General features: G+C 43.4%; 1 protein-coding gene across 6 annotated transcripts in view; it reads left to right on the forward strand.

The window, feature by feature from the left end:
• The window catches only part of stk3 (serine/threonine kinase 3 (STE20 homolog, yeast)), a 384,923-nt gene that overhangs the window by 115,181 nt on the left and 250,786 nt on the right, over window positions 1-18,956 (forward strand). For all 6 annotated transcript variants that reach the window (XM_048529773.2, XM_048529774.2, XM_048529775.2 and 3 more), the window contains one exon: window positions 11,645-11,809. In XM_048529773.2, coding sequence (XP_048385730.1) covers window positions 11,645-11,809 — 165 coding nt within the window. The remainder of the gene's footprint in view (window positions 1-11,644; window positions 11,810-18,956) is intronic.

Consider the following 18,956-nt stretch of genomic DNA (forward strand, 5'->3'; position numbering starts at 1 on the left):
TCTTAGTTGATGACTACATTTGAGAATAACTTAGGTGTAATTTAATCTTAAATTAATAATTTTAAAGATCCTTACTGTATTTTGTTTCAATTTCCAGAACTCCCAGAAATGCTCCATTTTGTTGCTAAAATTGTTGATTGTGGAATTGTTCTGTGAATGACTTCAGCCATTTGGTCTGGAGGGTAATTAGACTGGGTAACAAATACTAGCCAAGCCAGCCTACATCAATGAATAAAACAGAATTTATTAAATTTGTTCATAGTAAGTAATGAAAACATAAAGTATACACATAAACAACTAATACATTTATGTTATTATAATTTTTTTCATTAATTTAAGTATGTTTGATATTTTTGAGGGCTTATTTTTTCAAAAGCTCATCTCAGTTTGTAAATTGTTTATTTACAGGGTCCAAAACTAATACCTGTCCATGTTATTCATAAAAGTTATTTTACTTATACAATAGGTAGTGTAATAGAAAGTAATAGAGCTACATTACTATGATTAATACTTATATAAGATGCAATTTCAGGATGGCCATTTCAAGTTGTGACTTGTAGACTAATTGAAATTAACAATATATAAACGAAAGAAAATAACATTGTTACAGTTTTGCAGTGAGGTTTGCAAATGATGAGGTTAGAATGTGCTCCTTTTGATTCTGGTGATCTGGTTATATGTGGAGCTTGTATCTTACAATGAACCTAAAAGATCACTTTTTTTTGTCTCCTACGATTTTGGCTTTCAGTAGCTTTGTGCATTCCAGTTATTACAACTTGGTATTCTGTGATTACCACATCAAACAACAAATGGTAGCTGTGGTCCTATGTGTTTAGTTGCCTTTTGGTTGAACTTGAGAGTGAGTGGGCGGTGCATTTTTCCATTAGTGAGTAGTGGGTGATTGAGGTTGATGCAGTCCATACATGTGTTTTGTATGTGAACATTTCTCAAGTGAAGTCTTTTTTTAAAATTCAAATGAAAATGCAGCTTTGTGGCTTTTGAGAGGAGATGAATACTTTGCTTAGTTGGCAGATTCATTTTGATTCCTGGTAAATATGTTTTACGGGGAAGAATTGTTTTGTTAATATTTTATTATTAACATTAGAACTACCACATTAATAGAGATCCAAACAAATAGTCCCCAGCTGATTTCTAAGGTTATATCTTTGGCACAAAATGAAGTTGTGTATCTCAACATGGCTTTGCTTCTTTGATCTGGTATTCGGATCCTGGTTTAAATGGATCAATAATCTCAATTTAATTGTTCTTACATGTGTCTGTTAAATAAGGATGTACTGACAGTTGGCACGTCCAGAATGAAATCCAACATAAAAAGTGAAGTATTTAACTCATAAAGCACATGCTTTCTCTTTGCTTTTTGGAAAGGTTAAATACACATCTAACTGATTGACACTGAATTGCTGTCTGGACAATTAGAGATGGGAAATAAATGCTGCTTCATCAGCGACACCCTCATCCTGTGAATAAATAAAGGAAAAAAACTTATCAAAGACCTTACTGAAATCCATACAGACTACATCTACCACCTTGGCCTCATCAACTTTCCTGGTCATAGAACATAGAACATAGAACAATACAGCGCAGAACAGGCCCTTCGGTCCTCAATGTTGTGCCGACCTGTGAACTAATCTAAGCCCCTCCCCCTACACTATCTCATCTTCATCCATATGCTTATCCACGGATAATTTCAAGGATCATTTCATCAAAGAAGTCCAAAAAAGATTTGTGAGGCATGACCTCCCATGCTGACGACTCCCTGCCTTTCCAAATGCCTGTAAATCTTATTTCTCAGAATCTTCTCAAGTAACTTACCTACCATTAGATGTTAGACTTACTGGTCGAGACCTCCCAGGTTTTTCTTTTCTTGAATAAGGGCAAAACACTCACTATCCTCCAGTCTTCTGGGACCTTACCTGTCACTAATGATGATGCAAATATATCAGGCAGTGCCCCCACAGTTTCTTCTCTAGCCTCGTGCAGAGTTCTTGGATATATCTTGTGAGGACCAGGAGATTTATCAACCTTCATACATTCTAATGCGTCCAACACTTCCTGTACTGTGATATGGACTGTTCCCAAAATATTGCCACTAACTTGCCCAAGTTGCCAAGTCTTCATGTCTTTCTCCACGATATACACAGAGGAGAAATATTCATTGAGGCCATTGCCATCTCTAGCGGTTCCACACAAACATATCCACTTTGATCCTTGAAGGGCCCTATTCTCTCTCGAGTTATTCTTTTTCCTTTAAAATACTTTAAATATCTCTTCAGATTCACTCTAATCTTCTCACCCAAAGCTATCTCATGATCCCCTTTCACCCTTCTGATTTCTTTCGACAGTAAACTAAATCCGCCATATACCTCCAGGGATCCCCTTGATCTCAGCTTAGCTGTACCTAAGCCATGCCTCTCTCTTTTTTTCTGGTCAAAACCTAAAATCTCTTGTTAGTCAGGGTTCCCTACTCCTGCTAATCTTGCCCTTCACCCACATAGGAATATATAGACCTTGAAGTCTAGCTATCAAGAACTAACAAGAGGGAACAACATACTTGACCTCATCCTTACTAACCTGCCTGCTGCAGTTGCATCTGTCCATGATAGTATCGGTAAGAGAGACCATTGCACAGTCCTTGTTGAGACGAACTCCCACCTTCACATTCCTAACAACCTTCATCATGTTGTGTGGCAGTATCACCTTGCTAAAGGGATAGACTTCGTAGAGATCTAGCAGCTCAAGATTGGGCATCCACAAGGCGCTGTGGCCGTCAACAGCAGCAGAATTGTACTCTAGCACAATCTGTAACCTCGTGGCTCAGCATATCCCCCACTCAACTATTACCATCAAGCCAGGAGATCAACCCTGGTTCAATGGAGAGTGCAGGAACCATGCCAGGAGCAACCTGAAGTAGCCAGGCATACCTGAAGATGCGGTGTGAACCTGGTGAAGCCACCAAACAGGATTATTTGCACACCAATAGTGAAAGCAGCAAATGATAAACTGAGTGAAGCGATCCCACAACCAACGGATCAGATCTAACCTCTGCAGCCCTGGCACATCCAGTCGTGAATGGTGGTGGATAATTAAACAGCTGACTGGAGGAGGAGGCTCCACAAATATCCCTGTCCTCAATGATGGAAGAGCCCAGCACATCAGTGCAAATGATAAGGCTGAAGCATTCACTGCAATCTTCAGCCAGAACTGCCGAGTGGATGAACCATCTTGGCCTCCTCCAGTGGTTCCCAGCATTACAGATACCAGCCTTTAGCCAATTTGAACCACTCCATGTGATATCAAGAAAAGGTTGGAGAGATTGGATACTGTAAAGGCTATGGGCCCTGACAACATTCTGACAATAGTACTGAAGACTTGTGCTCCAGAATTTGCCACTCCCCTAGCCAAGCTGTTCCAGTACAGTTACGACACTGGTATCTACCTGACATTGTGGAAAATTGCCCAAGTATCAGAGATAATGGGAACTGCCGATGCCAGAGAATCTGAGATAACAAAGTGTGGAGCTGGGTGGACACAGCAGGCCAAACAGCATCTTAGGAACACAAAAGCTGACATTTCAGGCCGAAACCCTTCATCAGAAAAGGGAGAGGGGGAGAGGGTTCTGAAATAAATAGGGAGCGAGGGGGAGGTGAATCGAAGATGGATAGAGGAGAGGATAGGTGGAGAGGAGACAGACAAGTTAAAGAGGCAGGGATGGAGCCAGTAGAGGTGAGTGTACTTGGGGAGGTAGGGAGGTTATAGGTCAGTCAGAGGAGGACGGACAGGTCAAGGGGGCAGAATGAGGCTAGTAGAAAGGAAATGGAGGTAAGGTTTGAGGTGGGAGGAGGGGATAAGTAAGAGGAAGAACAAATTAGGAAGGCGGGGACGAGCTGGGCTGGTTTTGGGATGCAGTATAGGGGAGAGGAGATTTTGAAGCTTGTGAAACTCACATTGATGCCATTGGGCTGCAGGGTTCCCAAGCGGAATATGATTTGCTGTTCCTGCAACCCTCAGGTGGCATCGTTGTGGCACTGCAGGAGGCCAAGGATGGACGTATCGTCTCAGGAATGGGAGAGGGCGTTGAAGTGATTTGCAACTGGGAGGTGCAGTTGTTTATTGCGAACCGAGCGGAGGTGTTCTGCAAAGCGGCCCACAAACCTCCGCTTGGTTTCCCCAATGTAGAGGAGGCCACAATGGGTACAGTGGATGCAGTGTACCACATTGGCAGATGTGCAGGTGAATATCTGCTTGATATGGAAAGTCTTCTTGGGGCCTGGGATGGGGGTGAGGGAGGAGTTATGGGGGCAAGTGTAGCACTTCCTGCGGTCTCAGGAGAAGGTGCCGGGTGTGGTGGGGTTGGAGGAGAGTGTGGAGTGGACTAGGGATTCACAGAGAGAGTGGTCCCTCTGGAAAGCAGACAAGGGTGGGGATGGAAAAATGTCAGATGGTGGAAGTGTTGGAGGATGATGCGTTGGATCTGGGGGTTGGTGGGGTGGTATGTGAAAATGAGGGGGTTCTCTTTTGGTGGTTATTGTGGGGACGGGGTGTGAGAGATGAATTGTGGGAAATGCGGGAGACATGGTCGAGGGCGTTCTCAACCACTGCAAGAGGGAGGTTGCGGTCTTTGAAAAACGAAGACATCTGAGATGTATGGGAGTGGAATGCCTCATCCTGGGAGCAGATGCGGCAGAGGTGAAGGAATTGGGAATAGGAGATGGAAAGTTTGCAGGAAAGTGTGTGGGAGGAGGTGTGTTCTGGGTAGCTGTGGCAATAGGTGGGCTTGAAATGGATATCAATTTTTAGGTGGTTGCCTGAGATGAAGACAGAGAGGTCCAGGAAGGTGAGGGATGTGTTGGAGATGGTCCAGGTGAACTTGAAATTGGGGTGGAAGATGTTGGTGAAGTGGATGAACTGTTCAAGCTCCTCGTGGGAGCATGAGACGGCACCGATATAGTCATCAATGTAACGGAGGAAGATTTGGGGTTTAGGGCCAGTGTAGGTACACCCAAGAATGTTGTGTACACAAAAAGCAGGACAAATCCAACCTGGCCAAATCAATCTACTCTCAATCATCGGTAAAGTGATGGAAGGTGTCATCAACAGTGCTATAAAGCAGCACCTTCTCAAAAATAACATTCTCAGTGACGCCCAGTTTGGGTTCTGCCAGGGCCACTGACCTCCTGACCTCGTTACAGCTTTGGTTGAAACAAGAACAAAAGAGCTGAATTCCAGAGGTGAGGTGAGAGTGACAACCCTTGATATCAAGGGTGTTTTCGACCAAGTGTGGCATCAATGAGCCCTAACAAAATGGAATCAGTGGGTTTCAGGCGGCAAATGCTCTGGTGGTTAGAGTCATACCTGATACATTGGAAAATGGTCATGGTTGTGGGAGGTCAATCATCTCAGCTCCAGGACATCTCTGCAAGAGTTCCTCAGGGTAGTGTCCAATCATCTTCAGCTGCTTCATCAATGACCTTCACTCCATCAAGTGGTCAGAAGTGGGGATGTTCGCCGATGATTGCACAATATTCAGCATCATTCGCAATTCGTCAGATAGTGAAGCAGTCTATGTTCACATGCAACAAGATCTGGACAATATCCAAGCTTGGGCTGAAAAGTGGCAAGTGACATTCATACCACACAAATGCCAGGCTGTGACCATCGTCAATAAGAGAGAAACTAATCACTGTTCCTTGACATTCAATGCTGTTACCATCACTGATTCCCCCAGTATCAACATCCTGGGAGTTACTATTGACCAGAAACTCATCTCGACTCACCACATTAACAGAGTGGCTACAAGAGTAGGCCAGAAGCGAGAAATACGCTTGTCCACCATCAACAAGGCACAAGTCAGCAGTGTGATGAAATACTATCCAGGGAATACTCCCCACTTGCCTGGATGAGTGCAACACTCAAGAAGCTTGACACCATGCAGGACAAAGCAGCCCTCTTGGCAGTACATCCACAAGCATTCACTCCCCTCACCATCGATGCTCAGTAGCAGCAGTGTGTACTGTCTACAGGATGCACTGCAGAAATTCACCAAAGATCCTTAGACAGCACATGCCAAACACACGACTACTTTCATCCAGAAAGACTAGGGCATCAGACATATGGGAACACCACCACCTCCAAGTTCCCCTCCAAGTCAGTCACCATCCTGACTTGGAAATATATTGCCATTCCTTCACTGTGGCTGGGCCAAATTCCAGGTATTCCCTCTCTAATAGCACTGTGAGTCAACCCACAGCAGGAGGACTACAGCAGTTCAAGAAGGCATCTCACGAACACCTTCTCAAGGGCAATTAGGGATGGGCAAGAAATGCTGGCCAGCCAACGACACCCATATCCCAGAAATAAACAGAAAAAAATTCCTACTTTTAAAGGCCTCCCACTTGCTGAAGGTCCCTTTGCCTGCAACAGAACTACTCCAATCAACCCCTGCAAACTCCTGTCTGATTCTGTCAAAATTCACCTTGCCCCAGTTTAGAACTTGAATCTGTGGACCTGCTTTGCCCCTCTCTATAACTGTTTTAAAATTAACGGAACTATGGTCGCTGGTCCCAAAGTACTCCCCCACTGACCACTCAGTCACCTGTCCTGCCCTGTTTCTCAAGAGTATGCCGAGTTTTGTCCCTACCTGAGTAGGACCCTCTGTATATTGCTTGATAAGACTTGCCTGAACACACTTAACAAATTCCACTCCATTCAAGCCCTGAACATATGGCAGTCCCAGTCTATGTTAGGAAAATTAAAATCCCCCACTGTGACAATGCTATTGCTCCTGCAAGTCTCCCCAGATTCCCTACATATTTATTCCTCTAATGCCTGTTGCCTCTTTGGGGCCCAGTAGTACAACTCCAATCGCGTCACCATTCCCTTCTTATTTCTCAGCTCCAGCCACAAAGCCTCACTGAATTATGTCTCAGTTATTTCATCTCTGATGACTACTGTGATACTTCCCTTAATCAAAAATGTAACTTCCCCTCCCCCCTTGCCTCCACCTCTGTCCTGCTTATAGCTTCACTGAATTATCTCTCTGTTATTTCGTCTCTAACTACTGCTGTGATACTTTCCTTAATCAAAATGTAACTTCCCGTCCCTTCTTTCCTCCACCTCTGTACTGCTTAAAACACTTGTACCCTGGCACGTTAGGCTGCCAGTCCTGTCATTCCCTTAGCCATGTTTCTGTAATGGCTATAGTATCCCAGTCCCACGTATCTATTCAAGTCCTGAGTTCATTGGCCTTACCTGTCAGCCCTCTTGTATTGAAATAGGTGCCGTTTAATCCAAGAGACATTCCTTGCTCCCTGTTGTGTTCCAGCCTGACCTGTCTCTTCAAAATACTATTTCTGATTACTGTATCTCCTTCTAGCCTCACACTTGCCTCCCTAATGTTGAGGATCCCACTCCACTGCCAGTTTAGTTCAAATCCTCCCTCGTAGCACTAACAAATCTGTCCACCAGGATATTCATTTCCCTCCAGTTCAGGTGCAACCCGCCCCTCTCGGACAGGTCATCTCTGCCCCAGAAAAGATCCCAATGATCCAAGAATCTGAATCACTGCCCCCTGCACCAATTCTTTGGCCACACATTCATCTGGCATAACCTCCTGTTCTCACCCTCACTGGCACGTGGCACTGGAAGTAATCCAGACATTACCACCATCAAGGTCCTGGTTTTTAACTTTTTTCATAGCTCTCCATAATCGTCCTGCAGGACCTCCTCTATTTCTACCAGTGTCATTTGTGTCAATGTGCACAATGATTTCTGGCTGCTTACTTGCCCCCTTAAGAATACTCTGCAGCCACTCCAAGACATTCTGGACGCTGACACTCAGGAGGCAATACACCATCCTGGATTATCATTTGAAGCCACAGAATCTCCTGTCTGATCCTCTAACAATTGAGTCTCCTATCACTAAGGTACTCTTTACCCTTTCCCATTATGCCCCAGGGTCAGTCGCAGTGCTACCGACCTGGCTACTGCTTCGTTCCCCTGAGCAGTCATTCATCCCTCAACAGTATCCAAAACAGTATGCTTGTTTTCGAGGGGAATGGCCACAGGGAATTCCTGAAATCTCTGCCTACTCCCTTTGCCCTTCCTGGTGGTCAATCAACTATTCTCTGCTTGTACCTTAGGTGTGACCACCTCACTAAAACTCTTATCTATGATGTGCTTAGCATCTCGGATGATCCTGAGTGCGTCCAGCTCCAGCTCCCTAAAACGGTCTCCCTGGAGCTACAGCTGGGTGCCCTTCCCACAGGTGTAGTCATCAGATGATGCAAGTCTCCCTGAGTTCCCTCATCCTGCAGCAAAATCATGGCCCTGCCCTAGCTTCCATCTCAACCGCTCTAAGACTAAAGAGGAAAATTACAAGGACTTTACCTGAGCTTACCTGTACATTTTGCTGAGCCATTGCTCACCAAAGCCTCTTGAGCCAAGGCCTTACTATTCAGTCTGCTACCAAAACATTTTCTAATGGCATATCTCACTTCCCCCTTTTTTGTGGCTGGAAGAGGAGAGAGAGATGGAAACACTACAGTGATGTAGTGTTTGGGGCTTAAGCACTCCTTGATACTCAACCCACGACAATCCACTCTTCAGTGTACATGACTGCTTCCAGGCTGTCTCACACACACAATGAAGTGATACCTCTCCCTGTCAGCCCCGTGTTGTTCACTTGGATGTGCTTGTACAAGGAATACAGAAAATTAGCATGGAGATGCAGCAAGTAATTGGAAAGTTAAATGGGGTGCTTGCCTTTAATACAACAGGATTGGAGTACAGAAATAAAGGGGTATTGTTACAGTTATACTGGGGATTTTGTAACACTACATCTGGAATACTGTGCGCAGCTTTAATCTACAAACTTAGAAATGGATGAACTTGTGTTAAAGTTAATATAGTAAAGATTCATTAGATTGGTTCCTGTGATTCGAGAGTTGCTTTATGATGAAATGTTGAGTAAATTAGGTCTATGTTCTCTGGAACTTAGAACAACAAAAAGTGATGTTATTCAAACAGTTACTATTCTGAGAGATAGTAGGAAGTGTCGATGCTGGAGAATCTGAGATAACACAGTATAGAGCTGGATGAAGGCAGCAGGCCAAGCAGCAGCAGAGGAGCAGGAAAGCAGACGTTTCAGGTCAAGACCTTCTTCAGAAATGGCGGGGGAGAAGGGGATTCTGAAATAAATAGGGAGAAAGGGGGAGGCTGATAGAAGATGGATGATGGAGAAGATAGGTGGAGAGGAGATAGACAGGTCAAAGAGCCGGCGTTGAAGAGGCTCTGAAGAGGCTTGATAGGGTAGATGCTGAGAGATTGTTTCTGCTGGCCTCTGCTAGGGAATGATCCTGTATAATTGAGACCACGATAAATTTATTCACTCATGGGGTTGTGAACCTTTGGATTTCTCAACCTCAGAGGTTTCAGATGCTCTATTGTTAAACAAATTTGTGGCTGGGTGAGACGGATCTTTGGATTTTCAGGGAATCGGTGGTATGGGTAGTGGGTAGGAAAATGGTGTTACAATCCAACATCACCCATGATCATATTGAATGTAGAGCAGCCTCAATGGCCCAGAAATTCTGCTCCTGGTTCTATTCTTGGTTTTGTGTGACAGAACACACCTGGAGTATTGTGTACCGTATTGGTTTCCTTGTTTAAGAATAGATGTAAATGCACTGAAAACAACTTAAAGTTTTATTAAAATTAAATTGGAATGAATGGGATGTCCGATAAACAGTTTAGGCTTTTATCTGCTTGGGTTTAGACAAGTAAGGGGTGGTTTGATTTGAAATGTATAACATCTTGAGCGGTCTTGACAGGATGCCTGTAGGAATAGTATTTCCTCTTGCGGGAGAATCTAGAGCTAGAGGGCACTTTAAAAATAACAGATCACTCATTTAAGACAGGTGAGGAAAACTGTTTTGTCCTGTAGGTTGTGAGTCTTTTGATCTTTTTCTCAAAAGGCAACAAAAGCAGAGTCCTCAAGAAATTTTAAATCAACGGAAGGAAGATTCTTGACAATCGAAGTGGTGAAGAGTAGACAAGAATGTAGAGGTATTAAATCAATCAAGATCATATTAAATGACAGAACAGGCCGGAATAGACTTCTGTTCCTTGTTAGTAGGTTGTTGCATGTCATAGGATTATCATATATGATCTTTAGCAGGGTCTCATACGAGTCACGCATAAAAAAATGTAAAAGCACATAGGATCCAGACTTGTCAAGTCGGAAATGAAAAAGCACATGGGATCCAGACTTGTCAAATTGGACCCAAAATTGACTTCATGGTCGGAGACAAAGGGTAGTGGTAGAAAGTTGTTTGGAGATCAGTCTCCAATGGCGTACCACAGAGATCAGTGCTGGGATCTTTACTGTTCATGAAATATATGTTCATTATAGATGGGAATGTGGTAGGGATGATAGGCTTACAGATGACACAAGGATTGGCTGGTGGTTGAGGAAGAAGGTATTAGTGAGGAATAAGGAAAATACGGATGGATTGGTCAGATAGGCAGATCAGTAGCCGATTGAATTTCATCCTGGTAAGTGGGAGATGATGCACTTTGGAAGAAGTAACGTGTCAAAGGTGTGCTTGATGAATGACAGAACATCAGGCAACTCAGGAGGAATCTTAGGCTGTTTGTCCACATATCCCTGAAAGTGGCAGGGGCAGGTTAATTGAGTAATTAAGAAGACACATTAGACATCTGCCTTCATCAGTCTTAACATTGAATATAAGAGCAAGAAGGTTATTTTGGAACTGTACAAGATTTTGGTAAGGCCCTTGCTGGAGTACTGTATGCATTTCTGGTCACTGTACTAGGAAGGATCTCATTGCACTAGAGGGTGCTCAGAGGAGATTCATCAGAATGGTGCTTGAGCTGGAGTGTGTCAACTACCAAGAGAGGTTACATTAGTTCAGATTGTTTTTGTTCTCTAATCTAACAAAAAATATTTGGATGAGCAAGGTTATGGACCATGTATTGGAAAGTGGGACAAGCGTAGATTTAGAGTAGTTTGTCAGTGCAGACTGGGTCATCTGAAAGGTCCCTTCTGTACTGTATGATTCTATAATTAACAGCTTCAGAATTATGTTTGAAGTCTTGTAAATGAAGAATACATTCTTTAGCATCTTGTATCGTGGGGCCTTTCTAAAAAAAATGTCTTTATGTTTCTCCTGGGTCTTACTTTTGTGGAGAACTCACAGCTTACCATCATGTTATCATCAGTTTCGCCCTTATCCAGCTTCTCTGAACTGGTAGAAATGCTCAGTGAACTATTCCAAATATTTTGTCCATATTTCCCTGCTTCTGACCTCTGCCTCTGGTTTGAACTCCCTCAGTTGATCAATTTCTGGTCACCACCAAGCTTGAAATCTTATTGTTTTGGACATTGGTAAATTATGTGCCATGCATACTTCTATAGTAATACAAAAAAGTGTATAACATACTGGAGAAAGAAATTAGCAATGTGTGTTTCATTAAAATTGAAGTAACTAAAAGTGAATGTAGTGGGGGATTTTATCAGTTACAGTTTACATTTTAACATGTTAAAATATCATTGCATGTTATTGCTGTAAACTAGCATTTAGCATGTGATATGTTCTGATTTTAGCTCACAGAAGATGAAATAGCAACAATTCTTAAATCCACTTTGAAAGGGCTGGAATACCTACACTTCATGAGAAAAATACACCGAGACATAAAAGCTGGAAATATCCTACTGAACACAGAGGGTCATGCCAAGCTTGCAGACTTTGGTGTTGCAGGCCAATTGACAGTAAGTATCCAGAAAAATTAAGTTATATTTGATGTCATTCAGATATAGTATGGCTCCATGCAGGATTAAAATTCCTTTACTCAGTGCTTATAATGTGATTTAATTCTGGTCTGGAGGGGATCTCCTACTTGTCCACTGCAAAATTGCCAATGACCTTTCTCAGCAAAGTGTACTTAATTAAATGAAAGCAGTACATTAATTGGGCCTCCATATGAGCAGATTTAAAGGAACACTTGCCTTTAAGCAATATCTTCCTATTTTTTCTATTATTCTTAAATCTATTCAAATGGCGCCAGATCGTGGCGACAGAGGAAAAACCTTTCACTGTATTTTACTGTTTACCTCACAGTAAAATACACATGACAATGAAATCATTCATTCATTCATAGAATCTTAAAAAAAGGAGTTTCTCCAGCTATTTCTGATTTTGTTTCAGATCTCCGACATCCTTAGTTCATTGTAGGAGAAAATTACTGCAGAATCTGGAATCTTTACTGAAACCAAATAACACTGGAAATCACTGTGGGTCAGGCAGCGTCCATGGAGAGAGAACAAGCTAACATTTTGGGTCTAGATGACTGTTCATCAGAGCATCAACTGGTATATTGGCCTTCCTGCAAGATGGTTCGAGTACAAGAGTAAGGAGGTCTTCCTGAAGCTTTACATGGCCTTGGTGAGTCCATAGCTGGAGTATTTAATGCAGTTATGGCCACATAGAAACATAGTTTATAGGAGCAGAAGTAGAGTAGGCCATTTAGCCCTTTCAGCCCACTCTGCCTTTCAGCATGATCATTGATGATCATCCAACTCAGTATCCTGTTTCAGCTTTCTCTCCATATCCTTTATTGGCCCCTTTCGTCTTAAGAACTATATCTGTCTCTTTCTTGAAAACATTCAATGTTTTGGCCTAAGACGCTTTCTGAGGGAAAGAATTCCATAGGCTCACCACTCCTTATAACAATATAATCCTAATTGATCCAGTCTTGCCACTTTTGCCAGGTCCCGCCATCTCAGGTGTCAGTCTGTCAAACCTTTATTGCACTCCCTTGATAGCCAGAACACCCTTACTCAGATAAGGAAACCAAAACTGTATACAAAACTCAGGTGTGCATTTATCAATCCCCCGTATAGTTGTAAGAAGAAATCTGCTCTTGTACTCAAATTCTACTGCATTGCCCTTTTCACCTCTTGCATGTTTACTTTCAGCAGCCTTTAAAAGGACACCTTCCCCCTTTCCCAATCTATTGCCATTCAGGTAACAATCTGCCTTTCTGTTTTTGCTACCAAATTGGATAATGTCACGTTTATCCACATCTACTATATATTTGCCCACTTAATGAACTAGTTCAAATCACATTGAGCTGTTCTTACCTAAAAGATATACTTACCAACAAAGGAATGCAATTAATTTCACCATACTGATTTCTGGGATGGCGGGATTGTTGTATGAGGAGAGCTTGAGTTGGCTGGACCTGTACTCACTGAAACTGAGAAGAATGAGAGGGTATCTCTTTGAAGCATGTATAATTCTGTTAATTCATGTAAATTAAATATTCCTTCAGAACAAGAGGTCATCACGGTCTCAGAATGTAACATTAAATGTAAGGCCATTTTGGATTAAGATGAGTATAATTCTTTTCACTCAGAGTGTGGTGACCCTTATAGTTCTATTCAAGAAAAAAAGGTAGACTTCTAGAGGTTAAAAGTTTCAAGGGATGTGGGGAGGATGTAAGAATATGTCACAGCAGTTGAAGATCAGCCATGACCATGTTGAATTGTGGAGTGGGCTTTATGGACCAAATGGCCTAATCCTGCTCCTATTTTCTATGTGCCAAATTGCCATGACAGGTAACTCCTCAGTTCTTCCTTAAAATAGCATTGTGGGAATCTGCTTTAGACATTGAAAAAGAAAAGAGTGGAGAAACCATGGATTCAGTTTTCCTGTTGTCAGTTTATGGAGACTTTGGTCAGGTCAATCTCCATTGAGATGCAGGTATGATTTGGAAATCATGTTGTTGGAAGGTGGCACTGGATCCACTGCCTTTGGAATGTGATGTAATTTATAGTACGAGCACAAGCATGGGGACGGAAGTCGGGAACCTGCCGCACCACAAATAAGTGCCTATAAAGACATTTGTGGAGTAAATTCTAAAGGTGTTTGAGTCAGTTTGCACTCTCAATCTTCAGGCACAGGGACCATCCAGTGACTCAGGCAGGTCACCTGCTTGGGGTCAGGGACAAGAGTCATCAATAGAGGCACTGATGAGATGAAATTGTGCTCAACTGCTCAGGCAGCATTGTAGAGTAGCACTTGTGGGTGTGAAGAGATATGTATTTCTCACTGAAAGTGCTCTGGACAGGGACATTGTTTGCTAGCTTCATCTGAGCAACATATGTTGGCAGAGGAAGCCCTGCTCCACAAAGCATTGACAACTCAGGGTTCTGTGATGGGAACAGACTACACTGACTTTAGGCATATCAGTAAGCAGAAGTTTCAGCAGATGCACACTTTAAGTCAGGAACAGGATTGAGAAACATTGAGAAGGGCTGTCAGGAGAAAGATGTGCCCTAAGACACCTGTCCAAGGACCAGTTTCCTTCAGATGAAAGCATCTGTACCGTAGGAGGCTTCTCCTATTCATGCAGATGGAATGGATTTGCTTTGGTGACTGGATGCCTCATGGCTACTATGGGATCCCACTGTTTGCGAAAACATCATCAGCCTTTATGTTTCCAGGTTATTCCAGGATCAACTGTGGGCCTGAGTATTATTTCACAGTTTGGTACCCATCAAGCTATCTGTCAGGTAATGGTGCCCTTTGTCAACGGATTGGTGGAATGCATCCATTTTGACACTGAAAGGCCAGTGCAAACACCAAAGGTTTTGCTGTCAAAGACATCATAAATTATATCCACTTTGTCGTCAGGGCACCAATTGCTCACCCAGCCAAATTCCTTCAGAGAAAAAGATTCTATTTCTTGAATTTAAAGCTAGTCTGACATGGGCAACTGTCATGATACCTTCATTTTACAAGAGTCCCAGAAGCTTTAACACTTTAGGCAAATATCCAGACTCTGTAGGAGGCTGCTGGGGAATAAGGGTTATCCTGGTGGGTCCTAACACTAGTCTGGTAGCCATGCACTGAAGCATCGAGGCACTATGACCAGAGCCATTTGTTTACACAGACCTGCATGAAGCACACACAGACATGTTCACGTCCGTTGCATTGATTCCTCATGCTGTATGCTGTAGTTATACCACTGGCATCGACCTGACATTTTGGAAAACCACCTACGTCTGTCTTGTCAGTAAAAGCAATGTAAATCCAATCAGATCCGATCGTATTGAATAATGGAACAGACTTTAGGGTCTAAATGGCCTACTCCTGCTTCTGATTTATATATTTGCATGTACTAGTAGTAGCATACCGAGCCTTAGCGACCATGCAGAGTCCTCCTTATGACTGTTTGTGAGCTTGTGCCAAGATTGGAATAATTGTGTCACAAATTGGGAAGGAAAGGCCTGATATGGTCTGATGAATGGAATCAGTGTCCTATCCCACTGGCAGAACAGGCATGGATGCGGCCTGATACAATGCCATATTTCCAGTCAAGAGAAAGTTTATATTGTGGACAAAATAAAAGTGGATTGTAGATGATCCATTCACATTCACTTCCTCTTCCACTGACACACAGTGGCAGGAGTCTGTGCCATCTACAAGAAATATTGCAGCAACTCAACAACTCCTCCAAGATGAGTTACAAAACTGTAAACTCTACCACCTAAAAAGACAATAGCAACATGCACTTGGGAATACCATCACCTGACCTTTAAGTTCCCTTCAAACCATACACCATCCTGACTTGGATCTATACCACTATTCCTGTCAGTGGCACAACAGGTTGACCTACAGAAGATAGACTACAACAATCAAGAAGCAGAACAACCTCAAACGGTGGACTGATGTACTACTAAATCATGCTCCAAAGGCAGCTCACTGTCACTTTCTTGATCTGAGTTGAGCAACAAATGCTGGCCTTGCCAGTGATGGTTGCTGGATAAAAATATAAAAGGATAAAAATAGCAAAAAGTTTACGCTGCGTAATCTTAAAAGCACAAGCAAACATCCCGAAACAACACTTAATGTAAATAACTTAGAGTCATATTACAGCATGGAAACAGGCCTTTTGGCCCAAACTGGCCTGCGCTGACCTTGTTGGCCACTCAACTAGTTCCAATTGCCTGCATTTAGCCCACATCTCTCTAAAACCTTGTCAAGCATGTGCCTATCCAGATGTTTTTACATGTTGCTGTTGTACCTAACTCACCATTTTCTTTGGCAGCCCATTCCATGTACACACTACTCTCTACATGAAGAAATTGCCCTTCAGGCCCTTTTTAAATCCTTTCCCTCTTGCCTTAGACATCTAGTTTCCAGTTCCCCATCCCTAGGAAAACGACTATATATGCCCCTCGTGATTTTCTACACCTTAATAAGGCCATCTCTCATTCTGCTACGTTCTGAGAAATCAAGTCCTATCCTAGCCAATCTCTCCTTATAACTCAGGCCTACTAGTCCAGGCAACATCCCCCACCGCATCCCTAAACCAGCCCAGTTTGTCCCCTCCCCCCACTGCACCACACAACCAGCCCAGCTCTTCCCCTCCACCCACTGCATCCCAAAACCAGCCCAGCCTGTCTCTGCCTCCCTAACCTGTCCTTCCTCTCACCCATCCCTTCCTCCCATCCACCCCAAGCTGCACCCCCATCTCCTACCTACTAACCTCATCCCACCTCCTTGACCTGTCCGTCTTCCCTGGACTGACCTATCCCCTCCCTACCATCCACTGCCCACCCTCATCTATCCTCTTGGTTACCTCTTAAAAAATCTCGAACAGATTTGTCAGATATGACTTCCCATGCACAAATCCATGCTGACTATCTCTAATCGGACCTTGACTGTCCAAATGTTGGTTGATCTTGTCCCTCAGTATCGTCTCCAATAAATTACCTACTGCTGACGTCGGGCTCACTGGCCTGTAGTTGCCTGGCTGGTCTTTGCTACTTTTCCTCAACAATGGAACAGCATTAGCCACCCTTGAGTCTTCTGGAACTTCACCATTGGCTAAAGATGAAGCAAAAGTTTCTGCAAGCACCTCTGAAATTTCTTCCCTAGCCTCCCACAACGTCCAAGGGTGGACTTGATCAGGCCCAGAGGATTTATCCACCTTAATATAATCTATGGTTGCAAACATCTCGCTGGTAATATGTATACGGCCCAAAATATCCCCATTTGTTTCCCTTATTTCGTTAGCATCTACGATTCTGTCTTCAGTAAACACTGAGGAGAAATATTCATTAAAAATCACCCCCCCCTCTTCTGTGGCACCACATGTAGTTGACTATGCTGTTTTTAAGGTGACCTATTCTCTCCCTTGCCACCCTTTTACTCATAATGTAGCTATAGAACCTCTTGGGATTATCTTTAACCTTATCTTTAACCAGATCCATCTCATACCCCATTTTTGCTCTCATGATTTCCCTCTTAAGTGTGCTCCTAAAGAAATGCACTTTCTTTATTCATCCAGGGATTCACTTGAGCCTGATAGCTGAAACTCAGTGTATGCCTTCTTTTTCCTGACCAGAGCCTCAATATCCTTTGTCAGCCAGGGATCCCTAAAACTGCCAGCTTTTCCCTTCACTAAGGAATAGGAACATTCTATCCCTGGAATCTTGGTATTACACTTTTGGAAGCCATTCATTTGCCAGTTGTTCCCTTACCTTCAAACAGACTCACCCAGCCAACTGCTGCTAGATCTTGCCTAACGGCCCTGCTCCAGTTTAGCACCTTAACCTGTCAAACTGTGCTATCTTTTTGTCTAACTGTTAAAACTGAGAGCGTTATGGTCGCTGGACCCAAAGTGCTCTCTGACAGACACTTCAATCACTTGCCCAAGTAGGGAGGGTGCAATATTGGACCTCCTTTTAGAAAACAAGGTAGAACCCTCCCCCTACATATTGATTTAGGAAACTTATCTGGACACATTTGACCCTGTCTGAACCTTTTACACTGGGTGGCCGAGTCAATACAGGAGAAATTAAAATCTCCAACCAGTACTACTTTATTAGTTCTACAGGCATCTGCGATCTTTCTACACATCTGCTCCTCTAATACCCACTGGCTATTTGGGTGTCTATAATACAGTCCCAACAGAGTGACCAACCCCTTCTTGTTTCTAAGTTCTAACCATATAGCCTCATTTGATCAGAGATAGTAGGAACTGCAGATGCTGGAGAATCTGAGATAACAAGATGTAGAGCTGAATGAACACAGCAAGCCAAGCAGCATCATAGGAGCAGGAGAGCTGACGTTTTGGGCCTAGGCTATCTTCTTTTCTCTCCATTTTCGGTCCGCCTCCCCCTCTCTCCCTATTTATTCCAGAACCCTCACCCCATCCCCCTCTCTGATGAAGGGTCTAGGCCTGAAACGTCAGCTTTTGTGCTCCTGGATGCTGCTGGGCCTGCTGTGATCATCCAGCCTCACATTTTATTATCTTGGATTCTCCAGCATCTGCAGTTCCCATTATCACAGCTCTACACCTTGATATCTCAGCCTCATTTGATGACCCCTTTAGAACATCCACTCCAAGCACTGTTGTTATGTCCTCCCTTATCAAAAGGGCAACATCCCCCTTCTTGCTTACTTATATTTCTGTCATTCCTGTAGCTTCTACATCCTGGAACATTTAGCTGCCAGTCCTGACCTTCTCTCATCCATGTTTCTGTTATGGCTATAATATCCCAGCCCCCAGAGCCATTCCCTGCTCTTAGCTCAACTACCTTACCAGTCAGGTCCCGTGCATTGAAATAAATACACTTTAAAGCAGGATGGCATGGTGGCTCAGTCGTCAGCGCTGCTGCTTCACTGCTCCACGGCCCTGGGTTTGATTCCAGCCTCGGGCGACTGTCTTTGTGGAGTTTGCACATTCTCCCCAAGTGTGCATGGGTTTCCTGTCACATTCCAAAGATGTGCAGGCTAGGTGGATTAGTCATGCTAAATTGCCCATAGTGTTCAGGGATGTGTAGATTAGGTGGGTTATAGGGACACTGTGGAGATTCTATGATCTTCTAAGTCTTTTTCCTCCCT

Source organism: Stegostoma tigrinum, chromosome 5 (genome assembly GCF_030684315.1).
Source record: "Stegostoma tigrinum isolate sSteTig4 chromosome 5, sSteTig4.hap1, whole genome shotgun sequence".
NCBI classification, from domain to species: domain Eukaryota; kingdom Metazoa; phylum Chordata; class Chondrichthyes; order Orectolobiformes; family Stegostomatidae; genus Stegostoma; species Stegostoma tigrinum.